We start from the raw sequence: 22,115 nt of genomic DNA, 5'->3' as shown, positions 1-22,115 counted from the left end.
AGCAGCCGTCTTACTGGTCTACCTACTCTTGTCTCCCTCCCTTTCCACCTGTCCTGCACACTGCTACCTGGCAGTGCCTCTTAATTCCAAAGAGTTAAGTATATTTTGTTTTTACTGCTCGATAAGGTAATGCATGCTCTTTGTAAAAAGTTTTAAGTATTATGTAAATGAAAGTAGAAATCTTAATGTAATTCTACCTCTGAAGAGAAACACTTTTGTCAACTTGGTATACATTCAATTATTTTTTTGCACATATACCAACAGATATATGTTTTGTACTTTTGGGTTTTTTTAAACATTTTTAATTTAAAAAATCACTGCTGTGCAGGTTACTTATTTTCACTTAGTAAAGAATCATAATCAGTTTTCCGTGACAGTACTTACTGATCTACCTCATTCTTTTTAATGGCTGGATCATATTCTGTATTATGGATTTGCTGTGTTTCATTGAGCTGATCATAGATCTTGGTGTCATTTGCAGCAATACTACCATAAATACCTTTTCATATTTGCATTTGCATACTCGTGTAAGCATTTCTATGGGACATATACTGTATGCTGATTAATTTTTAGTAAATACTTCTTTAATTCTGTTACAGCCCGGTTTGGAAATTTTCAGTGGCTCTGATCAGTTTTAGGATAAAGTCTAGAGCAGTGCTGTCTAATAGAAATATAATGTGCAACACAAAGTAATCAAAAATCTTCTAGTATGCATGTTGTAAAAAGTAGAAACAGGTGAACATAATTTTAATAACACTTTATTTAACCAAACGTGTCCCACATATTATCATTTCAATTCAGTATGTAGTCAGTATCAAAACATAGCTAAAATGATACTTTACATGCCTTTTTTGTACTAAATCTTTGAAATCTGCTGTGTATTTTGTACGTAAAGCACATCTCAATTTTGATGATCCACATTTCAAGTTCTCGAAGAGTTGCATGTGGCCAGTGGCTACTGATGGGCTAGCACAGATCTAGACTCCTTAGCCTGGTACTTAAGGAGCCTTACAGGTAAGCCACTGTCAATCAAATAGAGCCAACCTGCATTTGTTCCTGATATTCCTGTTACCCGCAAACCTCTTGTACTTCCTCTATATTTTTCGTGAAGCCTGCCCATCACTCGGGCAGGGTTTCTCAACCTTGGCATTATTGACACTTGGGCTCAGATAATTCTTTATTGTGGAAGGTGGTACCATCAGTCCTGTGCATTGTAGGAAGTTTACCAGCACTTCTGGCCTCTGCTCACTAGATGCAAGCGGCAGTTTCCCACCCGAAGCTGTGACAACCAAAAATGCCTCCAGGTTGAGGGCCATACTTCAGGGCCAATTTCAAATCTCTGCTTATCCATGAAGGGTTTTTTTCTGGCCAACTGGATGAGCCTACTCTAAGCTACCCTTCATCTGAACTTGCCTTATTGTCCAGCCAGTGTGGTAAGTATGTTATAGGGAAAAATCATTTAGTGGTCAAGTTTGAGAAGTGCTGGATTAAAGAAAATTCCAGAGGTTTCTTAAATGTGGGCTTTCTCGTAGAGTTTAATAAGCTACTGTACCTTCTGCATCTCCAGGAAAAGCTTTCCCATCTAGCATGTCCCGAACTTATTGATCATTGTCATAGACATTTATCCTTTTCTGCTCTTCAACAACCAACTCACATCCTCTTATTGTTGGGAGATCTCCTAGTATGTAGACTCGGTTGGGTCTGCTACAGAGGAAGGAGTAGATCTTTCCTCTCCTACCGGGCCCCGCAGTCACGCATGGGTCAAGTACCGGATGTGTTTATATGGACTTGGGGCCCCGAGTGAGTTCAAGATGGCAGTGGTGTCCGGCAGCAGCTGCTCGTGGCATCTTGGCCAGACTGTTGCTCTTAAACGCTGGCATTATTCTTCCAGCTTTTGGCTCTCTTTGGTTCCTGTCTGTTTTCTGATCTTGTTCTTCTCTTCTCCATTATCTGAGTTCGTAATATCCTTCCCTTTTTGTTTCAGTCAACAAAGTCAGTTTTCATCATTTTTCAACTGAAAGATTCCTAACTGATGGAACCTGTGGGATCAGTTGGGAGCCGCTGGTTGAAAGCATTGCTTTTTGCTCTCATGTGTGGACTTACATTTTGTATTATTCACTTCCTTTCCTCCCCAAGCTTTTTCAGGAGAGGAACAACCTATTTACTGCCACTGCGTTCCTCACACCGTTTAGCACAGTGCCTGTACTGAGGAAACGCTAAGTGGAGAGGCTGTAGGACTTGCACGTGGGCACTTCGTTCCACCAAGGATTTATGCTCGTCTAGCTGCATAACTGCAGCCACCAACTGCTGCTAAGCTTTTGAGGCTGATAACCAAGTGATTATGGGCATCCTGGGAACAAGTGGAGCTGAAATAGCCAACTGAGGACTGGAGCAAACAGTGTTTTAGGTGCCACAGTAAACGGTTGGGTTCTCCTTTCAGTGTCCAGAGTCACCTGCTGACAGTAGCTAATGAATCGAGGAGTATGATTGACAGAAGTAGGCAGCTGATTACCAAAGAGCAGCAATAGTTGAGAAATGGCTGATGTCTCAAGGAGGGATGAAGGATAAAAAGAAAGTGAGGAAGCTTTAAAATCCTGATGTGGCACTGCTGTGCAAAGCCCGGTGCAGGTGTGCACACACCTTGTCACGTGAACCCGAACTACCTTCTGCTCTGATGAGGTATTCTGAGAGAGCGGCATAACCCGTGTAGCTGGGGATGCAAGACCGCCTGATGGAAGAGGAGTGTAAGCAGAGGATAGACAAGACTGGTGCAGAGGAAACCAATCGGCAGATCAAGCTGGCCTTCAACTTGGTGCCAGCGGTCTAACAGAAGTATTTCAGAGGGTGTAGTAAACTCATCACTCACCTGGGCTTGGGTTGGTAACCTGAAGAATGGTCTGGCTGGTAAATGTATGTGGGTCGGGACTTAGAGATTTAGGAGCAGAGGTGCTGTGGGGAGATATCATAGTAGCAGGGCTTTGTGGGCTGTGGCCATATATGCTGCTAGGTTGCTGCTGTTTTAGTTTCTGGACTGTCCGTCTGGATTCTAAGGACTGTGCTTACACAGTAGAATGTTAGAATCTAGAGTTGGCTAATGCCCAGTGGGGACATGGATGCCTGGAGGGCTCACCCAGGGTTTACTGGATGCTAGACTAGACCTTGGGAAGAAGACTCATTCCAGACCCCACCTGCTGGAAAGGATGAGGCTCCCAGCACAGTCTCTATCTTGTATCTTTATGGCTTAGGACCTGGGCAAGGCTGAGTCTCCTCACTTATGTAAACTGAATATCTTCTTAGCTTGGCTGGATCGGGCATATATTGACCTTCAGGGCTCCTTTTTTTTTTTTTTTTTTTTTAACAAAGATAACCAGGGCTAAGTTTGAAAGACTAGACATGATGAAGTTGATACTTCACCAGTTTCAGTGCCTGAGGTAAAAGATAAATTTCCTGTGATGCAAGGGGTTTATTGAGCACCTATTTCTGTGCTAGGCACTTGTAACTGATTCCTGGGAAGTTGCAAATTAGAATTGAAAATAAACAACACAGAAATAATAGACATCTGGGTGCCTACAGTAGGAAGGGGTTCTCAGTAATAGACTCTGGGATTAAAAATGTACTGCACAAGAAAGGGGTGGGGTGGGAGGAATTGGGAGACTGGGATTGACACATATACATTATTGATACTATGTATAAAATAGACAACTGATGGGAACGTACTGTATAGCACAGGGAACTCTACCTCATGCACTGTGGTAACCTAAACGGGAGGGAAGTCCAAAAGGGAGGTCGATATCTGTATGTGTATGGCTGATTCATTGTGTTTGTGCAGTGGAGGCTAACACAACTTTGTAAAGCAACCATACTCCAATAAAAATTAATAAAAAAAAATGTACTGCACAAGTGCATATGAAGAAATGACTGGAGACAACACTAAGGCAGAAATTTGGATGGTACAATTAAATGTAAAAACCCAGAAAGAATGAGAAGTAAAAACACAGGAAGTTTAGTTTTTCTTTTCCAAATTTGGGCAAGTCTCTAATGAATTATCACAATTGATTTTTCTCCTTTGAGAACAAAGGTGAAATCAAAATACAACATAAACCTCCGTTCGTGGAGTTGTCATTGGTATTACACGTTTTAGGAATATTGTACAGAAGTACAGGAATGTCCCTGCAGACAAATGGAGGTGATGGAAAGGCTATGAAGTACATTTGCAGGGAAAATGATCTCTGTCCCCACTGAGACTTAAATAGGAAAAATAAGAATCATAAAAAATTGTGAGAGGAGTATTTGAGAACAAATTTATAACTGAAAGGAGGGCCTGAAAGCCGCCAAAATGGCATACTAAGAGGAACACTGGGATTTTCTTCTCGGGAGAGTTTTCGGAAAGGAGTATCATCACCTTCCAATTGTGGCTTCGCGTCTGTTCTCCCCAAAGGCCCGTGTACTCGAAACCCCTCCTGGCCCCGTAAGAGAAGCTTCTATGATCCTGATGAGATTGTGTGCCTTAGAATCACTTCTCCTGGAAAAAAAGACGCTAAAGGGTACTCAAATAAAATATTAAAAATGGTGAAGGACATAACAAAGGCCAGTCAGTCCTTTCTTTTCCCCAGACCCCATTATAGGAGAACAGGGTTATTTGATGAAATTAAGGAGTAGCAAATTAAGTGCTAATAAAATGGGATAGTCACTTATATAATTCATTACCATGGGAGATCATGGAGGCAAATTCTGTGGCTGGATTAACTATGGGGCTGGATGATTTTATGACCACTAAAGATATTTTTAGCCGTGATACTGTGGGAGAAGTAATCCTGTTCCATTCTCCCAGAGATGGTTTGCAGGGACCTCTCTGTCAAGTGGTGTCTGAAACGTGTGAGAGCAGGCCTCGTGGGTTCTAACCTTTGGTGAGTTGTACTAAAAATTAGTTTTTAAGGGGAATGTCCTCAGGTATTACATTCCTGTCTCTGTCCCAACTTCTCTTGTGGAGATCCAAAAGCCTTTAATTAGAAGCAATTGGGGTACAGAGTTTCATTATACAAGATGAGGAGTTCCTGGAGATCTTTTGTATAGCAGTGTGACTGTAGTTAACAGTGCTCTGTTGTATACTTTAAATTTGCTAAGAGTAGATCTTAAATGTTCTCAGCATACATAAAAAACAAAAAGAAAAAAGGATACAGAAAATGTGTGAAGCAATAGATAATGTTAATTAGCTCGACTGTGGTGATTATTTCACAGTGTGTACATTTATCAGGACATACACCTTAAATATTTACTATTTTTATTTGTCAACTATACCTCAGCCAGGCTGGGGGGAAAAGTAAGCAGTAAAAAAAAAAGCAGCAATTTGGAAAGACATCGCCCAGATCATTTCTGGTCTTTGGGAACCCTTAGTTTATTTCTTGAATGCCACCCGTGCGTCAGGTACCTTGCTTGGAGTTTTAAAAATCTGTTGGGAATATGAACATCTGGACAAATCAGTGCCATTCAGAAGGCACTAAAAAGATGGACTGTAAGTATTGAAAGCATGGAAGCACAAAGAAGCAAAGGAATAGCTCAACCTGTGTAGTTCAGGGAAGGTTCACAGAGAAGGTGGCAAATGAACTGTCAGGATAACGGAGGGCATGCGGAGGGAGCAAACAGCACACACAGGTCCAGAGACAGAACACGATGTGATGTGTCAGTGAGCTCCCAGGAGTTTAGGAAGGCTGTGCCTCAGGGTTAGGCGGGGTGGAGAGGGAGAAAATGGCACGTGAGGGAGGATGGAGCCTGATGGTGAAGAGTCCGGAGATGGCCTGAGACCTCTCTCCTGCAGCAGGGCCTGGGGGTGGGGAGGGGAGCTTCTAGGAGGTGTCATGTGACTGATTAAGGACCACCCCTCAAAGCCTTGCCCTACCGCCTAGGCTTCCCTCTTTTGGCCGCTGTCAGCAGTGGCTTGGCGGTCACACTTGTATTTCACGCCACTCCTTACTTCTGTAATTTTGACTGTTGGCAGGGAAACAATCTTTACCAGGAACCTAATCACCATTATTAGTAGTGTTTTTTGTTTGTTTGTTTGTTTTTTGCGGTACGCGGGCCTCTCACTGTTGTGGCCTCTCCCATTGCGGAGCAACACGCTCCGGACGCGCAGGCTCAGCGGCCATGGCTCACGGGCCCAGCCGCTCCGTGGCACGTGGGATCTTCCCGGACCGGGGCGCGAACCCGTGTCGCCTGCATTGGCAGGCGGACTCTCAACCACTGCGCCACCAGGGAAGCCCCATTATTAGTAGTTTTTTTTTAAAAAAAAGCCTCTCCAGCCTTTGGGTAGAGAGGGCTTGTTACAGGTCTTAGATAAATTGGGATGAGTCTAGCATGTCTGCCTGGTCTGACTCTCTTGGGCTCTACCTAGACCCAAACCAGTCTTTGGGTGGAGAAGAAGAGGCAGATTTCATGTCCCTGACCGTAGACTCCCATTTCCTCTGTGAAGCTGGGTCAGCAGACAAGCTGGAAAACATACAGTGTCTTCAAGGAGCAGATGGATTGAAACATTAAAAATCTGTTTTGTTACAAGATTTTGACTAACAGAATAATTTAACCAGAAAAAAAAGCGCTCAAACTTTGTTCCTTCTTCAGTGATATTTATTTATTTTATTTTTAATTTTTAAAATTCTTTTTTTTTTTTTGGCCACACTGCACAGCTTGTGGGATCTCAGTTCCTTGACCAGGGATTGAACCTGGGCCATGGCAGTGAAAGCTGGGAATCCTAACCACTAGACCACCGGGGAACTCCCATTCTTCAGTGATACAAGAATATCATTATTAATCACTCAGACTCTAATTTGGAATTTCTATACCGTTAATATTGATAAGAAGAATTGAATGAAAATGAGAGAATATCTTTTGTAGAAACTGGTTTTCTTGGTGGTCTTATCTTTGAGGTGGATGCAAATACTTTATTACTATTATGATATGTGTTGTTCCATAGTACAGTATGCATTCAGCAGTTTTCTCCATCACGTTATAAAGAATTGTGTAATTGTGACATGAATTACATGTCATGTCTAATGAATCACCTTTCCCACAGCAGTTTTTTTTTTTTTCTTTTTTTAAATAAATTATTTATTTATTTTTGGCTGCATTGGGTCTTTGCTGCGGTGCGCGGGCTTCTCATTGCAGTGGCTTCTCTTGTTGCGGAGCACGAGCTCTAGGCAGGCGGTCTTCAGTAGCTGTGGCTCATGGGCTCTAGAGCGCGGGCTCAGTAGTTGTGGCGCACGGGCTTAGTTGCTGTACGGCATGTGGGATCTTCCTAGACCAGCGCTCGAACCTGTGTCCCCTGCATTGGCAGGCGGATTCTTAATCACTATGCCACCAGGGAAGCCCCCCACAGCAGTCTTTTAAGGCTCTTTTAAGATGATTCTTCAGGAACGTGAGGTTGCTAGAGAGATACAGAAATGAGTTTAGTTATAGAAGATAAATGGGTGTGTGTCCAGTTTACTATGAGGAGGCCACTTTTGTTATAGAGTGTCTGGGTGAAGTTGAAATGCACATGCACCAGACACTATGTTTGGTGTTAGACACGCAAAGACGGATACGATCATGGCTCACATTGTCATAAGTACAAGAGACAATTTTACGACTCCTTGATGAAATACAGGCTCTGTAGTAGAGGTCTACCCAAATGTTAGTTCTAGCTCTGTAGTAGAGGTCTACCCAAATGTTAGTTCTATCTGGGGAGCAGGCAGTGGTTTCACAAAAGCTAACATTTAGGCTGGGTTTAAAATAGAAATTACAGTCAACCAGAAGAGGATGGAGGGTGGAATACAGGTAGGAGAGAGCATTTCAAAACAGAAGAACAGAGATGTTTCCCGGAATTTAGAACAGCTTGTTTTTTCTTTTCCCTCTTCTGACTTTTGTTATGTCAGTGCATTAATTTCTTTTTATTTTTAAATAAATTTATTTATTTATTTATTTTTGGCTGAGTTGGGTCTGTTGTTGTGAGCAGGCTTTCTATAGTTGCAGCGAGCCGGGACTACTCTTCGTTGCTGTGTTCGGACTTTTCATTACGGTGGCTACTCTTGTTGCGGAGCACGGGCTCCAGGCGCGCGGGCTTCAGTAGCTGTGGCTCACGGGCTTTAGAGCGCAGGCTCAGTAGTTGTGGCACATGGGCTTAGTTGCTCCGCGGCATGTGGGATCTTCCCGGACCAGGGTTCGAACCCATGTCCCCTGCCTTGGCAGGTGGATTCTTAACCACTGCGCCACCAGGGAAGCCCCAGTGCACTAATTTCTAATACACTTTGAAAAATTCTCCTTTGAGGAAAGAATGGGCTGTATCCTATCAGCATCTAGTAGTTATTAATTTTATCAGCAAGGATTCCTTTAACCCCCAATATTAATTCACGTATGTGTTTATTAACCATTCATTCTCCTGTACTGGACACTCACAAATAAGTCTCTGCTGGCAGAAGTGAGGCCCGTGGCATGAGTAGCACATTTTCCTCCGTTGTTAGACATATCTGTGTAATGAATCAGTACAGGTTCTCCTAGTTCCAAATGTACTTGATTTTACACCAAGTAGGCCTTTTCATGGCTGGACTTCCTTCAACGAGGTTAGTTATTTGTAGTTCAGCAAAAAAGAAATATAAGGCTTAAAAGAGCTTTGCTACTTGGTGATAAGTCTGTCCTTTCAAGGACCATGTAAAAGCAGGTGAATATGTTTAATAAAACTTTTAAAGTGTTGTTCTTTTGCCTTTAGACCTTAGCTGGATCTCCAAAATACAAGTGAATCAACCGGCAGTTCTGAGGCGTGCAGAACAAATCCAGGCCCGCAGACCCGTGAAAAAGGAGTGGCAAGTAAGGGTTCTTCTTGAGAATTCTCTCCCTGTAGTTTACAGCCCTGGTCTCTTCCCTCAAGGCCACGAGATTGAATTTTGCTCAAGATGCATCTAAACTTAAAAGATTGCAGCTGTCCATGACTTATTTTAATAATTCATATATGATGATGATGGGTTGGAGAAAGATAACACATTTATCCAAACAAGTTAAAAATCTTATCACTCTTGAGTGGCAAAGCCACAAATGAATTTGAGGCATCTTTATTCATGAGTGAATTAAATGGCATATTTTGTCAGTGTATTTATTCAGTTTCTTAGACATACCTTCTTTGGTTGGCTTCTATTTTAATTTTAAAACCGTAACACCTAAACCTGGTGTGTCCGCTGTTGAGGCCCTGAGGTATGAGTTGACCTTCTTTGACCATCACGTTTACCATACTAATTAATTTTCCTAAATCATTTTTCAAAATTCGAAAAATGATGTTTCATAGAGTACTTGTGGTCAGCATATTCTTCAGTGTGTACCAACGAAAGATGTGCTATGTATGCATCTCAGGACTAAAAGGAATTCAGAGTTGATTTCACACGTGATGGAATCCTTTAGGATGACAGGTCACATTTTGCTCATCCTTAGAAATAATCTGATTGAAAAGGTAAAAGGAATTCGTCAGAATGAGTTGTGAAATATGAATATGGTTTAAAAATTATAATTGGATTAAATTGAAAAAAAAACCAAAAAACAAAGAAGATGGAGACTCTTTTTACAGTGTCTCATTCCAGACCCCAGGCTGGAGGTAAAATGTACGATAGAAACTCTTGTTCCCAAGTTCTCCCCTAGCGGGTGGCCCTCTGAGGCTCCTTGTGAATGAAATGGAAAAGTCACATGTGGGGAGACTTGATCTATTAGGGATTTCAATTTGGGTTACCTATGGGAGAAAAAACATTTATAAGCTCTTTTCTCCCCTTTTATTTTATTCTATGTAACCTTCATCTTTTTGGTCACTCTTGAGCATATATCAGAACATATGCCTTAGAACAGCATAGACAAGAGATTTTAGCACCCATATGTGCCTAATGGTTCTTTACTAACTAACTGGGTTGGAGATTAATTATTTTTTTAAACCTTGTTTTTAACTTTTCTTCAAACCAGGCTGCTTGGCTCCTGAAAGCTGTTACCTTTATAGATCTTACTACACTTTCAGGCGATGACACATCTTCCAACATTCAAAGGCTCTGTTATAAAGCCAAGTATCCAATCCGGGAAGATCTCTTAAAAGCTTTAAATATGCACGATAAAGGTAATGTGTAGTCTGTCTGGTGTTTACCGTTTTTACAATAACAGTTACTAAATCTAAGAGGACTTAAGATTCAGCTGTTAAAATGATGGTAGCAATAAAATCCATGATAGAATTGTGTACATAGAGAAATAATTGAGATTCTTCTCTGAGAAACAGCAGAGGAAGAATCTGAGTCTCATTTTTAGGTCAGTTCTTTCCCATCATGGATTAAAGTTGCAAGTATTGAGTTTATTTTTCTTTCTAGTTCTTCAGTTTTGGAAGTTTTCTATCTAGTGACTCTCAAATACTGATTCTGATTCCCTAGCCACATATGAAAAAGCCAGTCTCATTACTTAATAATCACACCTCATACATAAAGTATTTTCTGTGAGTAAATGAAATGCTTTTGAGAATAAAATACAAATGGGATATATTGCAAGCTTGTATATTAGGTTAGATCTTTTGAAAAAAAGTTACACTCACTCTCTTCGTATACATGAAAGAAAAGACTTTCTAAAGTTGCCGTAAGTTTAGAACCTTAACATTTTAGAAATGAAGGAGATTTTAAGAGTCGATGCCCTTGTTTCTAAGTGAGGAAACTTGAGACCTGGAAGGCGAAGTGGTATTTCCAGGACAATGTGTGTTGTTACTCAATGGGCTTGTTTTAGGAATCAGATCTAAACCATGAAGGGATCCTTCATGGTTCCCAGGTGCCTGTCTATAATGAATGCAGCTAGAGATGCTGCATTGGCCCAATGCAGGTATTTTATCCCAAATAGTTTGTGGATAACTTATAGACCTAAACAAACCTACAGCTTTTGAAAAGTAGTATTTTTCTTTTGAGTTGACAGTAAAACACCTACCATTTATACCACTTAAAAGCAACAGCTTTATATGAGTCTTATGTTAATTGTTTTAGGGTGGCTATTTGATTTTTCAATTTAAGATCTTATTGCTCAAAATGAGGGCTTCAGATCCAGATTTTATTATTTTCTGCAAAAGAGGGAATAGAATTAGGTAAATGTCATTTTGCTAAACAGGTGTAACTTGTTTTATTGCACTTTGCAGATACTATGTGTTTTACAAATTGAAGGTTTATGGCAGCCCTGCGTTGAGCAAGTTTATCGGCGCTGTTTTTCCAACTGCATTTGCTCACTTCATGTCTCTGTCACATTTTGATAATTCTTGCAGTATTTCAGACTCTTTTTTTTTTTTTTGCGGTACGCGGGCCTCTCACTGCTGTGGCCTCTCCTGTTGCGGAGCACAGGCTCCGGACGCGCAGGCTCAGTGGCCACGGCCCACGGGCCCAGCCGCTCCGCGGCATGTGGGATCTTCCCGGACCGGGGCACGAACCCGTGTCCCCTGCATCGGCAGGTGGACTCCCAACCACTGTGCCACCAGGGAAGCCCCTCAGACTTTTTCATCATTGTTATATTTGTTATGGTGATCTGTGATCAGTGATGTTTGATGTTACCATTGTAATTCTTCGGCATTTTTTAGCAATAAAATATTTTTGAATTAAGGTATGTACTTGTTTTAGACATAATGCTATTTCACAGTTAATAGACTACAGTATAGTATAAACGTAACTTTTATATGCACTAGGAAACCAAAAAATTCCCGTGACTCACTTTATTGCGATATTCGCTTTATTGCGGTAGTCTGGAACTGAACCCACACTATCTCCAGGGTCTGCCTGTACTACCCTGTAAGGTTCACTTACATTTTTCTTCATCTGCTGTCCTGTTTGAATGCTGTAAAAACCTGGATTTTATTATCTGCATGAAATAAAACAGTTTCATTGGATCAAAGCCACCAAGTTTACTATTTAGGAATTTTTTTACAAATGGCACTATGTTAACCTCCAAGAACAATGTATCAAAAGTATTTTATTCCAGTGCTTGCTTTGGCAGCACATATACTAAAATTGGAACGATACAGAGATTAGGATGGCCCCTGTGCAAGGATGACACGCCAATTCGTGAAGCGTTGCATATTTTTTTTAAAAAAAGAGTTAAACATAGAACATGGCACCATAAAACTCCTAGAAGAGAGCATAGGCAAAATATTCTCTGACATAAATTGTACCAATGTTTTCTTAGGGCAGTCTCCCAAGGAAATAGAAATAAAAACAAAAATAGACAAATGGGACCTGATCAAACTTGCAGGCTTTTGCACAGCAAAAGAAACCATAGAAACAAAAACAACAACAACAACAAAAACAAAAACAAAAAGACAAGCTTTGGAATGAGAGAAAATATTTGCAAATGATGCAACAGACAAGGGCTTAATCTCCAAGATATACAAACAGCTCATATAACTCAACAACAGAAAAACAAACAACCCAATTGAAAAATGGGCAGAAGACCTTAATAGACATTTCTCCAAAGAAGACATACAGGTGGCCAGTAGGCACATGAAAAGATGCACACCATCACTAATTATTAGAGAAATGCAAATCAGAACTACAATGAGGTTATCACCTCACACCAGTCAGAATGGCCTTCTTCAAAAAGTCTACACATAACAAATGCTAGAGAGAGTGTGGAGAAAAGGGAACCCTCCTACACTGTTGGTGGGAATGTAAGTTGGTGCAGCCACTATGGAAAACAGTGTGGAGGTTCCTCAGAAAACTAAAAATAGAATTACTGTATGATCCAGCAATCCCACTCCTGGGCATATACCCAGACAAAACTATAATTCAAAAAGGTTCATGCATCCCTATGTTCATAGCAGCACTATTTACAATAACCAAAACATGGAAACAACCAAAATGTCCATTGACAGATGAATGGATAAAGAAGATGTGGTACATATATACACAATGGAACACTACTCGCCATAAAAAAGAACAAAATAATGCCATTTGCAGCAACATGGATGCAGCTAGAGGTTATCATTCTAAGTTAGAAAGACAAATATTACGTGACATCACTTATATGTGGAATCTAAAATATGGCACAGATGAACCTATCTACAAGACAGAAACAGACTCACAGACATAGAGCACAGACTTGTGGGTGCCAAGGGGGAGGGGATGGGGGAGGGAAGGATTGGGAGTTTGGGATTAACAGATGTAAACTATTATATATAAGATGGATAAACAACAAGGTCCTACTTTATAACACAGGGAACTATATTTAATATCCTGTGATAAACCATAATGGAAAAGAATATTAAAAAAAGAATGTCTAGATGTGTATAACTGAGTCACTTTGCTGTGCAGCAGAGATGGGCACAACGTTGTAAGTCAACTATACTTCAAGTAAAAAATATAATAAAATTAAAAAATACATATATTTTATTCCGTTACGGTGATGATGAGAAAATGATCTACGTTGTCAAGAGCCAGAAGGGAATGTGGAAAGTAAAAACCTTTTAATTTGTTGCAGCATCGTAGGGGAATTATTTTTTCTCTCATTTTGATTTCTGCCAATGTTGAAGTATAAATAATAATTAAAAGCATATTGTGTGACTTGAACTTCACATAAACTAGGCTGTTATGATTTCTTTCTTCATAGGCATTACTACAGCTGCCGTTTGTGTTTATCCTGCCCGGGTATGTGATGCAGTAAAAGCACTAAAGGCTGCAGGCTGTGATATCCCAGTGGCATCAGGTAAAATTTGTGGCTTCTGTTGTCGTTTAATCAACATGTTTCCCGTTCTTCAACTCAGACACTTTGGGGTAGTATCTCTGTAGTTTTATACTATGATTTTAATTAGTTTTATATATTTAATTGGCTGTATTTATCTATTATTTTCGTATTTATTAATTGCCTGTTGAGTAGCAGACATTATATGTATTAATTCCTAAGAATATAGAACTGTATCTCTGTCCTTAAAGGAAACTTAGCTGTTTAGGGGGAATAGTCAAGTTTAAAAAAAAATTGTAGCACAGGACATGTACTATTATTTATATGTAAAATATAACAATAAAGATATGCAGAAGGTACAGTTGTGACCCCGAGTGGGTAGTGACTTATTCTGCAGAGGTTGATGACTCTCATTGGGTAGGGGGATGCTTCACAGAGGAGATACTAAGACCCCTGCATTGGGTCTTAAGGTTAAGGAAGAGTTTAGAGAGTTGATAAGCTAAGGAATGGCGTTTTAGACAGAGGAACTAGCACATGTGAAGGTGCAGAAGCACAGTTCAGGGAACTGAAATGGGTTTCTAATTGTTGGATCCTAAAGTAGGACAAAGACAGCGCTTGGGAGTTGAAGCTGGAGAGGTAGATTGGGGTCAGATCCCATGGGGAAACCATACCAGGCCGTGGCATCTGGGTTTTATTTTGGTGACGGGGAAGATACCAAAAGATGTTAAGCAGAGACATACCATGATCCGCTTCATGACGTAGTTAAGATAGGGGATGGTAGTGGACAAATTGCAGAGGGGTGAAATGGAGTTAGTTAGACTCATCACAGGCCGCGTGGGAGATGATGAGAGCCACCCCCAAGCCTGAAAGATAAAGAAAAGAGAGTGTGTTCAAGAGTTTTTGACTTAAGATAGATGTAGGGACTTACCTGGTGGTCCAGTGCGTAAGAATCTGCGCTCCCAGTGCAGGGGGCCCAGGTTCGATCCCTGGTCAGGGAACTAGATCCCACATGCTGCAACACAAGGCAGCAAAGATCTGGCACGGCCAAATAAATAAATATTAAAAAAAAAAAAATTACTGACTTAAGATAGATGGAGTAGGAGAACGAGGCATGAGGGAGGGAAAAGTCTTACTAAAAGCTTCCCTGTATGTGTGTGTGTGTGTATTTACATATGGATAGATACATATAAAATTAGATTCTCCTTTTAAAAAGTATTAGAGGAATATCCTGGTGCTTTAAAGAAGGAAGCTAAGAAAATCATTATTTTATTAGAGATACATCAAAAGAAACAGACTATACAGTATTTATATACAACCTATTTGTGAAGATTCCCAGAGTATTTGTTAGCTAGCTACACCTTTACCAACCTTCATTTTTCATTAGCCTCAGTCAATTCAGCTTTTCCTTTATACAACAGGTAAACATGCTTTCCTCTAAGGTAACAGACCCAAGGAATTTAATAACATCAAGGAAACATGAAAGGTTATCTTTAGACACAGGAATGGAATTAATGATTAGCATGTTAAAAATGTTACTACTTTTTCCAAAGTGTCATTGTGTGTTTATTTTCCTTTTATTTATGCGTGGCCCTGCTCTTCCCAGTTTACCCCTGCCCCAGTTTTGTGGACGAATTAGGTGCTTTTCCATCGTGCAACATCTCCCGTTTATTCTCATCTGCTTGGCTGTTCACTTTAAAATGGGCAGTGGGAGGAACCTATATTACAGTTTGGTTACAACAGCTCTAAATGTAAATGAGTAAATCATGACAGTGATAGCCAACTTGGTCATGAGTAGGATCCAGAATTAACTAGTGCCCATCAAGACAGGGCTGTAGCTACTATCTTATGACTTTCACTTTGACGATGACATATCTTCTTAATTGCTATTTACTTAAAGCACTCCCATGAGCATCTCTGTAGCAACTTAATCTCAGGTCTTCCAAAGGATATAGTACTAATATTTATCCTAACGTCAGTACTATATAAAATTGCACTCAGTTTCTTTACGCTTCACTTTGCAAGGTAGGCATGAAGTTCTGAAGTGTCATTCATGCTTTGGTCTAAATGCTAATTTTTTTGGTCTGAAATTCTTTGTTGAGATACTGACCAATTGAAATTTGTCTCCCTCCCTCCCTCTCTCCCTCCCTCCCTCTCTCCCTCCTTCCCTCTTTCCCTCCCTCACTACCTTCCTTCCTTTCTTTTTTTGTTTTCTTCTTTCTCTACTAGTGGCCACTGGCTTTCCAGCTGGGCAGACTCATTTAAAAACACGATTAGAAGAGATCAGATTGGCTGTGGAAGATGGAGCTTCAGAAATTGACGTGGTAATTAACAGGACCTTGGTGCTGACAGGCCAGTGGGAAGGTAAGTGCACACACATCCTTACCCAAGAGGGAGACTTGGTTCTTCCCTGGTCAGTCCCATGGCAAGGATCTGATAAGAGGTAGCATGGTGTGGAAGTCACTGTTCTAGATTACAAGTCCCTCGATCAGAGGGTGAATTGAGGAGAAAACTCGACCAAGATTGCGCATCCTGCCCACCTGCATGAACTTTTTAGATCCCTTTAGGCGATTAGTTATTTCCATGCAGTGGATTATTAACTTTTATTCTATTCTCTACTGTTTTGCTACTCAATACAAAAATCACTCCAGGCAAGTCTTTTATGCAGAGTTTATTTTAATATGATGGAGGAAGCTTTCCTTTTTTATGTTAATCTTTGTGGGTTTGGAGGATGTGGGATTATTAATTAGTCTGCTAAGTCTGTTTTTACTCCTGTTCTTGAACGTAGCTCCTCTGGGTATTATTACGTATTCACCTTCGAGATTCATGATTTACTATCGTGTCAATTACAATAGGGTATTTCCCATTCCAGTAACAAGCTATTATTTTTTTGATGGAATTGATTTTACCTCTGCCTTAAATGCATTTTGTATACTTAGAGATTGTTGATAGCTAAAATAAGTACAATTCTGTATTTCAGAAAAATCATTGTAACAAGTAGTTTAAGTAAAAATTTTTAACACAGTCATAGGATTAAGCCAGAATAACGTGTTGTCTCTTTAGATATGTGAATATCAAATAATTGGCGTATTTTATTCTAATTACAAAGGTTATACCTTCTCACTGTTAAAAACAAAAGTTCTGACCAGTAATAAAGAAGTGGATGTTCTACATAATCTCATCCTCTACAAATAACCCTTGATAACACTGCAGTGCACAACTCTGCAAACTTTTTTCTCTTCATATACACACGTGCAACTCCCATCCTTCTGTTAAGTTTAAAATCAAAATTTTTAAAAAGTGAAAAAATTAAAATTAAAAATAGGACTATATTTAATGTATTTTTTCTTAACCTACCTATTGGTCTTGCCAATATCTCATAGATATCTATGACTCTATCCATCAATCCATCTATCTCATCTTCTGTAAATTATAATTCCATTGTTTATCCATTAAGAAAAGATTCAGTCAGTGGTTTAAATGCTCAAGGATTTACTCTCTCACATGAAGTTGGGAAGTAGGTGTTTCAGGGGTGTTGTGAAATACAAAGTTCTTGGAGACCTGGACTACTTTTATCTTCCACTTCCAAAGAGTGTGGCTTCTGTCCTCATACTCAAGGGCAGTCCATTGTCTGTGATGGCTTTTGAAGCTCCAGCTTTTACGTTCATCTCCCGGACAACAGGAAATAGGGGCTTGTCGTGTCCCCAAATCTCACACACCATCTTTGCTTACACCTCATTGGCCCTAAGTGAGTTCCATAGCTAGGCTTGGCTGCAAGTGAAGCTGGAAAAGGTAGTCTTTTGGCTTGGAATATTAGCTACATTCCCATACATTCTTTTTTTTTTTTTTAATTTATTTATTTTTGGCTGCTCTGGGTCTTTGTTGCTGCATGCGGGTTTTCTCTAGTTGCTGCAAGCGGGGGCTACTCTTCATTGTGGTGTGCGAGCTTCTCACTGTGATGGCTTCTCTTGTTGCAGAGCACAGGCTCTAGGTGAGCGGGTTTCAGTAGTTGTGGCACACGGGCTCAGTAGTTGTGGCTCGTGGGCTCTAGAGCGCAGGCTCGCTAGTTGTGGCACATGGGCTTAGTTGCTCTGCAGCATGTGGGATCTTCCCGGACCAGGGCTCAAACCCGTGTCCCTTGCATTGGCAGGCAGATTCTCGACCACTGTGCCTCCAGGGAAGTCCCCCCCATACATTCTTAATATGTTAGATGGTGCACATTTCTGTGCCTTAATGGAAAGGAGTTGGCAGGGAAAGAGAGTGGGCTGCGTGAGCCAAACAGGATGTGATCATAAAAAGCCTCACAGCAAAGGTTGAGGCAAAGCAACAATAACAACAGTGTTTAAATAAAAAGATTTATGAAGTCAAAAGGCACAGCTGTCTGGACAGCTATGAGGCAGGTCATCTCAGAGATTCCAGTAGCCCCTGGGAGCATCCCTGTATTCAAGGAGAATCCAGTCACACAGCAATTCTGAAGGATCTAGGAAAACAAATGTCAGGCCATTCCCATTGCCTGATGCTCCCATCTGTACTTACCAACATCTTTTAAGCCTTGCCAGGTTTAAATTCTTGACAGTTCACAAATATCTTTTTGTGCTTTTGATTTTTGATCCTTTTCTTATAGTTCATGTGTGCTTTGGGCAGTTGCAATCATTCTTAAATGGCTTATTTTAAGTAGATGTCCCTTGTCCCTATATATTAATTCTGCTTGTCTGTTCCTTGTCATAGATTTCAGTTAAGATTTAAGGCCTAGAGTAAGAAAAAAATGAGTCAGCATAATAACTTAAATCTAGAAATAAACTCTATGTCATTTATTTGGATAAAAAACTGTATGTCCTTTATCTTTTATTAAGTAGTTACAGATATAGAAGTATAGTTTATATTATAACTTGTGCTCTTGTCTCTAGAATACTACTAATTGGAAAATAAAATACTATAGGAGATGAGATTTGATGTAATTGCCTTTCCCTTAATGAACTAGAAATGATTGTTTTTAAGAACTGATAATTTCCCAATAACAGACATTCATGCAAAATATAATAACACATCTTTGTCCCAGACCATACTTTTCTATTAACTCTTTTTATGGTGTTAATAACCTCTTGACCCAAAACAAATTGAAAAGGAACATTTAATACTAGAAATTTAATTCTAACTAGAAAACTGCAAATGTCTTAGGCCTTTTTTCACTGCAGTGTTTTATCTTAATTTCAGTTTTCAATTTGATTACGTATTGTATTTTTTGGTGTCGTGTTTTATTATTAGCTCTTTACTAAAATATGAGCCTAACATTGATTTCTTGGAATTTGCTGATGGAAGCGTCTGTGAGGCTGTTCCACCTTCTAATCCAGGATCCTCTTCTCTGTGCACTGAGGTGTGTAGGACACTGGTTAAAGCACAAAAGAAAGAATCTTGTTTTCTAAACCTGGCCATTCAGAGTGTACCTTCACCATTTCTCATGGTCACAAGGGTCCATAGTTTAGATTATGGACTCAAAGGGGAGACTGGAGAGGGCTCGTATTCCTCTTCTTGGATTCTCCTTGACGACCATTTAAAATCTACTCCCTCAAACTTCTAACTTTTCCACCCACCTTGAGGCTCCTTAAGTACTGGCAGACAACCTACCTGCTGCTTCTCGGGAAAGATAGAATCTGTTACGCAGGAACTTCTCGGTGTCCTTGCATCAGATCTACTCCCCTTGCTGCTCCTCTTCTCCTTCCTCCTGAATCCAGTCCCTGGGCTGTGCTGTGGCTCCCACCTCCTCCCATAGTTTCACAGCCTTGGGCCTTTTTTTTTTTTTTTTTTTTTTTTTTTGCGGTACGCGGGCCTCACCGTTGTTGCCTCTCCCGTTGCGGAGCACAGGCTCCGGACGTGCAGGCTGAGCGGCCATGGCTCACGGGCCCAGCCGCTCCGCGGCTTCGTTGTGGTGCGCGGGCTTCTCATTGTGGTGGCTTCTCTTGTTGCGGAGCGCGGGCTCAGTAGCTGCGGCTCGCTGGCTCTAGAGCGCAGGCTCAGTAGTTATGGCGCACGGGCTTAGTTACTCTGCGGCACGTGGGATCTTCCCGGTCCAGGGCTCGAACCCTTGTCCACTGCATTGGCAGGCGGATTCTTAACCACTGCACCACCAGGGAAGTCCCTATCCAAACATTCTTATCCAGTAAAAAAAAAAAAAAAAAGCCTACATGTCACCATTCCTCCTCATCCCCAGCCGAGTCTCCCTTTCCATTCTCCCCTTTGTGGCTGAAATTCTTAAAAGAGCCGTATGTACCTGTTTCTCTTGAATCTGTTCTTTCCAAGATAACAATGCCCTGTTATTTTGCTATGCCCGGGAGATACTCTTCAGTCGTTTAGCTTTGTCCTGCAGCAGCAGCTGACACAATGGACCGTTTCCTCCTGGAAACACTCTCTTGTCATGGCTTTGGTGACCCTGCTTTCTTCAGGTTTTCCTCCGTGTTTCTGAATACTGCTGCGTCTTGTTTGGAAGCTCCTCCGCTTCTTCTGTCATCACTCAAGTTCTGTCCCAGCAAACTCTCAAACGTCTCAGACTCTGCACACTCTCCCTTGGAAACCTCCTATCCTCACTGATTTCGGCTGTTCCCTGTGCTGAGGACCAAACCTCCAGAGCACGGAACCCGCATCTCTCTAACTCTGGAATCCGTGTTCCGTTTCCCCACCAGAATGATTCCCCATGAAACGATGCTTTTCATCGATTAGTTTCACATAAGCAGACATTCAAATTCAGTGAATCTTGACCAAAGCAGAGTTTTAGCCACTTTAGAAAGAAATGCATTAAAAAATATTTACATTTCCCCGACTTTATTTACACTTTCTATTAAATACAGTTTTTTCTAGATCATTCAGAACTATTGTATCAGTGATTATAGGCACCTCATTTTATTTCACTTCTGTCTGTTGCACGCCACAGATTTTGGCAAATTGAAGGTTCGGGGTAACCTCGTGTCAAGCAAGTCTGTAGGCACCGTTTTTCCAACAGCATTTGTTCACTTCATATCTCTGTCACATTTTGGAAATGCTCAATATTTCAAACTTTTCCATTATTATTATATTTATTATGGTGATCTGTGATCAGTGATCTTTGATGTTATCATTACAAAAAGATTATGACTTGCTGAAGGCTCAGATGGTGGTTAGCATTTCTTAGCAATAAAATATGTTTTAATTAAGGTAAGTACATTGTTCTTTCAGACATAATGCTATTGCACATTTAGTACATTAAAGTATAGCGTAAGCATAACATTTATATGCACTGGGAAACTGAAAGATTCATGTGACTCGCTTTATTCTGATATTTGGTTTATTGTGGTGGTTTGGAACTGACCCCGCAGTATCTCTTGAGGTTTGCCTGTATATTATCCTGGAATACAGTGACGTTCTTAGGGGCTACTGAAGTCTCCAAGGTGACTTGCCCCATAGCTAATGGTCCAGACTGCTGTGCTTGTTTTTGGATTTTGTATACCTTTGTATTTAAACATCTTTGTTATTGTTGTCGTGCCTGGTCCTTTGCTGTTAGGCTTTTTACTGTCAGCTCATTATACTGTCCTTCCCTCACTCCTTTCCATCTGGGTACAGCAACGTGCACCATCTAACTTATCGCTCCGGACGGTGGTTTTAACTGGATGGGGTGTGGAATGTATTGCTGGTTCTCAGAATTATCTGACAGATGTTTTCTGATTACTTGCCCCAGCTCCCTTCCTCACAGAATCTAGCACATTCCCCTGAATATGTGTAATATCAGGATTGGGGGTTGGATGTAAGGGAGGAGTAAGAATCTACACTGAAAATCACTCTAGGTGATTTTAATTCCACCCCTTCTTCCCCTGCCATCCCATAGTCCTAAGGAGAAGTACTAACTTGGAGCATCTTTTTTGTTTGTTTGTTTTTAATATACTTCTGGTTCTTTTTTTTTTCTTTTTTTTTTTGCCAAGTGGCGTGCGGGATCTTAATTCCCCGACCAGGATTGCACCTGTGCCCCCTGCATTGGAAGTGTGGAATCTTAACCACTGGACTGCCAGGGAAGTCCCCCAAAGCTTCTAGTTCTTGATTCTACATAGTTTAGGTGCCGCGTAATCGAAGCATTGCTGGATTTACATATTGATTAACTAGTACAAATCATATCTCCCACATGTTGCCATTTATTTAACCTGGCTCTGCAGTTAGCCGTGAACAGGAGGCTTAAGGAACAGTGTTACTATGGTGTGTTTAGCCAGAGAGACATCTACTTCTGTGCTCTTGGGCGGATGGTTCTCCTCTCCCTGGGAAGACTGCTCTGAGATGAAGAGAGCAGCTCTCCTGTGCTGTACCGGGAGAGAGGGGGGGTACCTAGCTGGCCAGATGGGTCAACTGTCATTGGAGTCACAGACCCAGAACATACCCAGAAGGGATACATTGTGGAGGAAGAAGGGGGGGTCACTCTAGGA

General features: G+C 40.8%; 1 protein-coding gene and 1 non-coding gene across 6 annotated transcripts in view; both read left to right on the top strand.

Annotated features, from left to right (window-relative positions):
* Positions 1 to 22,115, top strand: part of DERA (deoxyribose-phosphate aldolase) — a 184,775-nt gene that overhangs the window by 34,175 nt on the left and 128,485 nt on the right. For all 5 annotated transcript variants that reach the window (XR_004351874.1, XM_032646385.1, XM_032646387.1 and 2 more), the window contains 4 exons: positions 8,732 to 8,829; positions 9,961 to 10,108; positions 13,609 to 13,704; positions 15,907 to 16,041. Coding sequence is in view for 4 of the 5 variants with exons in the window: in XM_032646385.1 (XP_032502276.1) it covers positions 8,732 to 8,829; positions 9,961 to 10,108; positions 13,609 to 13,704; positions 15,907 to 16,041 (477 nt within the window). In the remaining variant the exon portion in view is untranslated. The remainder of the gene's footprint in view (positions 1 to 8,731; positions 8,830 to 9,960; positions 10,109 to 13,608; positions 13,705 to 15,906; positions 16,042 to 22,115) is intronic.
* LOC116761463 lies at positions 11,985 to 12,088 on the top strand. Its single transcript, XR_004352029.1, has one exon. It is a non-coding gene; the product is annotated as a U6 spliceosomal RNA (small nuclear RNA).

This window comes from Phocoena sinus, chromosome 10, assembly GCF_008692025.1.
Source record: "Phocoena sinus isolate mPhoSin1 chromosome 10, mPhoSin1.pri, whole genome shotgun sequence".
Classification (NCBI taxonomy): Eukaryota; Metazoa; Chordata; class Mammalia; order Artiodactyla; family Phocoenidae; genus Phocoena; species Phocoena sinus.
This window is presented reverse-complemented; position numbering and strand designations above follow the sequence as displayed.